This window comes from Pygoscelis adeliae, unplaced genomic scaffold (genome assembly GCF_000699105.1).
Source record: "Pygoscelis adeliae isolate BGI_AS28 unplaced genomic scaffold, ASM69910v1 Scaffold403, whole genome shotgun sequence".
In the NCBI taxonomy this organism is placed as follows: domain Eukaryota; kingdom Metazoa; phylum Chordata; class Aves; order Sphenisciformes; family Spheniscidae; genus Pygoscelis; species Pygoscelis adeliae.
This window is the reverse complement of record NW_008824466.1, coordinates 1,115,177-1,121,291: the sequence shown is the minus strand read 5'-3', so window position 1 is coordinate 1,121,291 and position 6,115 is coordinate 1,115,177. Positions and strand designations below refer to the sequence as shown.

Below are 6,115 nucleotides of genomic sequence, written 5' to 3'. Positions count from 1 at the left end.
CGCTGGCCGGACGTGGCGCGGCCTGCCCGGGCTGGGGGGAGCGGCGGTGCATCCCTCCCCCGGCTCAGCACGGGGAGCTTGGGAACGCGCCGGGGGGAGCGGGCGGAGGTCACCAGGAGCCCTGGGAATGTCAGCAGCCAGGGCCGGGCCAATTCAAGAAGCATTCAACCAGAAACATCAAGTTAACACATTTTTCCAGCATGACCAGAGGAGGTTGCAGACAGGCAGCCAAACCCCGTTTGCGAGGGGAACTCCAGGACAGAGCAGCATCCATGCTGGACAACTGCCCGGTCTGCCTCCCGCTGCTCTCCTGGCCTCGGGTCTCTGCTCCGGACACTGGTGTGGGCAGGGGGATCAGTCCCTGACCTAAGCTGGGCTACCTGGACCCTTGCATGTCCCTCTGTCCAGGCCCCTGGGAGCTCTGCTCTGCTGCCTGGGCCGGCGGCAGAGGAGAGGACAAGGTCACACAAGAGTCTGTTGCCACCCCGCTAGCAGAGAGCCCAGGACGTGGTGTGCACGTCCAGTGGAGCGAAGCGACACTCCCAGACCAAGGAGGTACAAGAAGGGTTTGCTGGCTGCCAGGACCCGTCTCTGCCCCATCTAGGAGTACCCTGATCTCAGCTCGTAGTCCAAAGCAGGAATCTCCCTGCCCAGCCATCATGGTCTCATGGGGCCTCCAGGAGACAGATGTGATTCTCCATCTACATCTTCCCCAAACCCCATGCAGGGGTCACAGCACTCCACACAGCTGGGGAAGAGGCAAGAAGGCACTGTCCTCAGCCAGTCCTGCCCTCTGACAGACCCATAGCCCGGCTCCATCCACCCTTCAGACCCCACAGCAGCTGCTCAGGGAAACCCCAGGGGTCAAGGTGGGGCAGGAGCACACCTGCCACCCCCCCCCCCCCACTCCCAGCACTCACCCAGGGGGAAGGTGATCTGGTCACACATGCCCAGCAGCTGCCCAAAGTACACCTTCTTCTCTGAGGGATGGATCCCGAGCTCCATCATCCTGCAAGCCAAGCCCCCGGCTTAGGGAAGAGCAGAGGCAGCAGAGCACACAGGGGCAGCGTGTCCCACCAGAGGAGCGTGGGTCATCTCCAAGTACGAGTGCACGGCACTGGCTACGTCCCAGATTGATGCTGGGATGCAAGGACTCGAGGGATTTGTTTTTAAAACAGCCTCTGGGCTGCCCCATGGGGCCAGCTCTGCAGCCGCTGAAGCGCTTCTCCAGCTCCAAGCCCCAACTGAAGCCCTGAGCACCAGATGGGAGCTAGGATCCCACCAGGTGAGCGCAGAGGAGACCTGACAAGCCACAGCACATCTCACTGCAGCTCTGCTGGGCCCCCACATCCCTCGAGCCCCCAGTCCCTGCCATGACACGTTGCCTCCCCAGCACCCACCTGCGCAGGGTGAACTTCACCGTGTCCTCATTGTGAGATGCCACCATCACGTTGGCTTTGCGGCTGTGCTTGATCTCCTCCAGGATATAGTCCAGGCACCTGTAGGACAGTACAGGGCTGCGTGGTGAGGCTGCCCGAGCCTGTGCCTGGTGGGGCGGGCAGGAGGAGCGTGGCGGGGCTGTACCCTACCTGTGGTACATCTCGTTGGTCTTCTCGTAGGTGGGGTTGATGGGATCCTCATAGCCAATCTGGGCTGCCCTCTCCCGCTCCTGCTCCATGTAGGCACCACGGACCAGCTTGGTTCCGAAGTGCCAGCCCTCCCGGCGTGACAGCTCCACGTCCACCGTCACATTGTCGTAAGCCTCCTGAGACCAGATGGAAGAAATGGCACTGGGTCATCGCATCAGTGCGACCTGCACCCTGCACCTCCAGCCAGCCAGCCCTGGAGTCGTGCCACTGCATTGCCATGGCTTCAGGAGCTGAGGTCTCCATCCAGCTGCGCCAGCAGGTCCTTCCTGCCCAGCCTCCTGCCGGACCTCACCTTCAGGTAGCACTGGTAGGTGTTGAAGATGATCGCCCGATCCCTGTTGAAGCGGCGCTGCATCTCCAGAGTGAGGCGGCTGATAGCTGGCTGGAAGTAGCTCTGCTCCGCGTCCACCATCAGCCTCACGCCCTTCTCCGTGGCTCTCTGGCGGTGTGAACGACACGCAGGTTGGTCTGATGGGGCCACCTGCTACGCACCTTCCCTCTCTGCGGGGGTGCCCGTGCCCAGCTCCCCCAGCCCCAGCACCCCCTGACCTTGGCAAGGACGTCCATCCGCTGCAGCATCCGCTTCATCTGCAGATCCTCCTCCTCAGTGAAGCGTGAGAGCAAAGGCTCCAGCTGCCCAGTCTGAAACAAGAACAGCTTGTGGCACCCTGCCTGCCTGCGGCCAGCCCTGCCCACAGGAGACAAACTCGCACCAGGGAGGCACGTGTTGGTAGGCAACGGCAGGGAGGAGGCAAACTACACAGAAGGATGGGCCCTTGCAGCACCCTAACCTTGGAGCAGCAGCAGGGGACCAGAACGGGGGACGGGCTGACCCGTACTGACAGCACCCTCCCTGTGGGGCCACTCCAGGGGTGGCAGAGATGGGTACCCACCTGCATGTTGGGGACGAGCAGCAGCTTGGAGAGCTTGGTGCGGCTGTCGATCAGGCTGTTCCAGTCCAGCAGGTCCACAGTGCTGGGAGCAGAGAGCCAGGCCTGTACTGGTGTCTTGCAGGGGCAGGGGGGGTCTCTACCAGCTGCCAACCCCCACCAGCGAGCCAGGGGCACAGCACATGCCACCCTGACCCATCTTGTCACCTCCGCCCAAACCTCCTTGCACAGCACATGCCACCCTGACCCATCTTGTCACCTCCACCCAAACCTCCTCTCTGCCTGGTCGCTGTGCTGAGCCAGTGCTGGCCTTTGGAGACCTCTCCTTGCTGCTGCCCCACGAACAGGGACAAGGTCCCCCAGTGTCCCCATCGCACTGCACCCCCCAGGTCTCAGGCAGCTTACCCGCTTACACCCAGGTTCTCGCCTGTGAACCAGTGCTGGCTCTCCGCCTTGGTTGCGATGCCGAGGTTGGCCAGGGCCTCCTGCCACCAAAAGAAGCATCAGTGCCAAGGGGCTACAGGGGTCTTACTGCTCCAGGCTCAGAGGTCTCACAGGTCAGGGCTGCTCCGGGGTCCCTATGGCCACCGGCCACCCCCAGCAGCGCATCCCCGGCAGCACAGCCTCCTCCCTTGGACATTGCCTGCCTCACCTGCAGCTTCTCCGCCTCCAGCTTCATCTCCAGCACTGCCCGCCCGGCCTGGCCCTGCTCTGCTTCCATTTGGTGGAAGAACCTCCGCCACTTCACCAGCACCTCTGAGAACTGCAGCTGCGGGGACAGAGCTCGAGGTGAGACACCCGGGCTGGAGCCCAACTGTCTCAGAGCCTCCTGCAGTGGAGGCTTTGCAGGATCGTGCCCAGCCTGAGGCAGACCCTGACCCTATAGCAGGGGACCTTGGCCAAGCAGGGGCCAAGCCTAGCAGTACAGACCCCCCCCCACCCTCACACTGGGACCTCTAAACTTCTGAGCTCTTCCTTCCAAAAGTTGAGACAGGGTCTCCAGGGTGCTCTCGGGCACACAGGGGACAGCCTGTTGGTGCCCACTCCTCTCTGCCATCAGTAGAGATGCCACTGCAGCAAGCCTGGAACCCCAAAGCACCTGCCCCCCCCAGACGCATCATCCGTGGCCCTGGCTTTGACCCACCTTGCCCTGGTCACAGCCCTGGCACTCACCAGGAACTGAGGTCTGCCCAGCGCCGTCAGCTTGATGGCCGAGAAGCCGTCCTCTGAGCTGCCACCTGGATGGAGCCACAAAGACCGAGCTAGCCCAACAGGCAGAGTGCTTGGGCAGAAGGGAGGTACCCGAGATATGGTGGTGGGCTGCAGGGTCCCTGCAGTCCCCAAGCACAGTGGGGCTGCTGAGGACACATGGAGCACTTACTTGAGGCGTCGATGCAGCGGAGGAAAGTCTCCATATGCTGGTCACACTTGGCCTCGTCAGCGTAGAAATAGGTGCGGGCACTGATGACCCCACCGCGGCGATCCCCGAATCCCCGATGGGCTCGGTACTGCTTCTCCCTTTGCTCTGCTCCTGGGGTGGAAGAGGATGGAGATGGGCCACACAGCCCTGCTGAGCTCCTACAAGCCTTCCTGGGAGCTTCTGCTGTGGGCGCAGGGGAGAGGGGCTCTGTCTTGGACCTCAAAAGAACCCCTGAGGGCTGCAATGCGCCCTGCCTGCTCTGTTGCCTGAGCAGGGGCTCAGCCGTTGCTGAGGAGCAGGGTTGGCCAAGAACCAAGATGTTCTTCCTCCAGCTCATGCTTTGAGCCTGCGGGAGCTGGGTCTTTCCCTCACACCAGGCCCACACTGCCCGGACCAGCTGGACCTTCAGGCTATCTCCTGTCAGCAGGAGAGGCTGGGTCACTCACCTCCCATCTCCTTCTCGGCTGCAGAGGTGCAGGAGCTAAGAAGAGAAACAGGGAAGATAAGGGCCAGGTCAGCAACCCCCCCACAACCCCACCCTGGTGGCCAGGGCAGCTCCGAGGCTCCCCTGCCGCCAGCCTGACATCGGACCCTGCTCTTCCCGCGCCATCCCACTGCCAATGGATCAAACCCTGCTCAGCGCCGGCTCTGCTGGCCAGTCAGATGCCCCAAACCCGCTCACGGAAGGCAACGGGGTTTCAACATCCAGGCAAGTGTGACCTGGAGGCCCTGAGGCAGCACAGGGAGGGTGCTCTGTCCCAGGGTCCAGAGCTGCTCTCAAACAGCCCACCCCACGGCAAGGATAAGGTCTGCCCTGGTGGGACTGGGTGCTCTGTCTCGGACAACACCAGCCCAATGTCCTCACCGCGGTGGAGCACCAAACCTCATCCCAACACCTCCCCACCCTGCAGGCACCAGCGGCCAGACCATGAAGCAAGGAGCTCCTCCAGACCCAGGGTGCATCAAGCCATAGTATGCCCTGCTGCAGCTCAGCTGCCCCACGCTCCGCTGCGCCTTGGCATTAGCCAACAACTTACAAACAAGGTCTCAGCTTCAACTCCAGCTGACCTCGGGTGTAATTTCAAGCCCAAGCTCTTTGCCACTGAGATAACAGGGCTCTGACAGCCCAGGGGGATTCTGGCCAAGTCATGAGATCCTCCTTGAGCTTGAGCAGCTAAACCTTCCCGCTGACACCCTAAACCCAGCCTGCAGACCCGAGGTCTCACCCAGGAGCACTGCCAGCCCCTGGAGAGCAGCCCTGAGTGACAGCAGAGCCATCTCCTTCAGGAAATCTCTGCCTTGGAGTCACTGTCCCAAAATTGGCCCTGCCCAACAGTGGGGAAGCACACTGCAAGACAAGCAGCAAAGCCACCCGGCCGGAGCCAGAGGACTCGCACAAGAGAGCGGAGAGGCACGTGGCATGGTCCCAGAACATGTTCTCCCGCATGGAAACCCTGTGACAGGGATTAGGGGCTGCTGGAAGCATAAACAAGCAGACAAGCCCTTCCATCCTGCTCCCCGGAGCCAGGAACAGCCCTGCATTGCTCAAAGCGCAGCAAAGCCTGGCGTGAACCGGGACAGGAGCAGTCGGAGCTCATGGGGAGCAGCAGGCACCACGTCTGGCAGCCTCTGCTCCATGATTTTGCTACCCTGAGGACAGGTCAAGAAGCTTTCTGCTCCTAAACACAGAGGGTGGAGGAAAGGAAGGAGGAGACATCATACACCCAGGGATGGGATGCGATAGCAAGGCCCACAGTGGATGGAAGGTCCCTTCGGAGCAGGCAGTGTGGTGCAGGGGAAGGCTTCAGCTGGACACGCTGCTGGGACTCTGAGGACGTGTCAGGAGATACGGGTCCTGCGGGCAGGTCCCACCCGCAGCACAGCAGGACAGCTCTGAACCCCAGAGCACACCTTGCATCCAACGCCTGCAAGAGGGAGGGGATGCCATCCAGAGGGACTTGGATGGGCTGGAGAAGTGGGCCCGTGTGAACCTCATGAGGTTCAACAAGGCCAAGTGCAGGGTCCTGCACCTGGGTTGGGGCAACCCCCGGCATCAATCCAGGCTGGGGGATGAAGGGATGGAGAGCAGCCCTGCTGAGAAGGACTTGGGGGCACTGGTGGATGAAAAGCTGGACATGAGCCAGCAATGTGCGCTC

The 6,115-nt window shown here is 62.0% G+C and overlaps 1 protein-coding gene across 1 annotated transcript in view; it reads right to left on the bottom strand.

Annotated features, from left to right (window-relative positions):
• LOC103914440 (proline dehydrogenase 1, mitochondrial-like) overlaps positions 1-4,569 on the bottom strand; it is a 5,007-nt gene extending 438 nt beyond the window's left edge. Inside the window, exons 1-12 of the mRNA XM_009321079.1 lie at positions 4,544-4,569; positions 4,406-4,440; positions 3,921-4,070; positions 3,713-3,777; positions 3,192-3,308; positions 2,945-3,024; positions 2,543-2,624; positions 2,199-2,291; positions 1,942-2,088; positions 1,590-1,765; positions 1,401-1,499; positions 921-1,009 (exon numbers count right to left, since the gene is read on the bottom strand). Coding sequence (XP_009319354.1) covers positions 921-1,009; positions 1,401-1,499; positions 1,590-1,765; positions 1,942-2,088; positions 2,199-2,291; positions 2,543-2,624; positions 2,945-3,024; positions 3,192-3,308; positions 3,713-3,777; positions 3,921-4,070; positions 4,406-4,440; positions 4,544-4,569 — 1,159 coding nt within the window. The remainder of the gene's footprint in view (positions 1-920; positions 1,010-1,400; positions 1,500-1,589; positions 1,766-1,941; positions 2,089-2,198; positions 2,292-2,542; positions 2,625-2,944; positions 3,025-3,191; positions 3,309-3,712; positions 3,778-3,920; positions 4,071-4,405; positions 4,441-4,543) is intronic.
• Between the last annotated feature and the right edge of the window lie 1,546 nt (positions 4,570-6,115).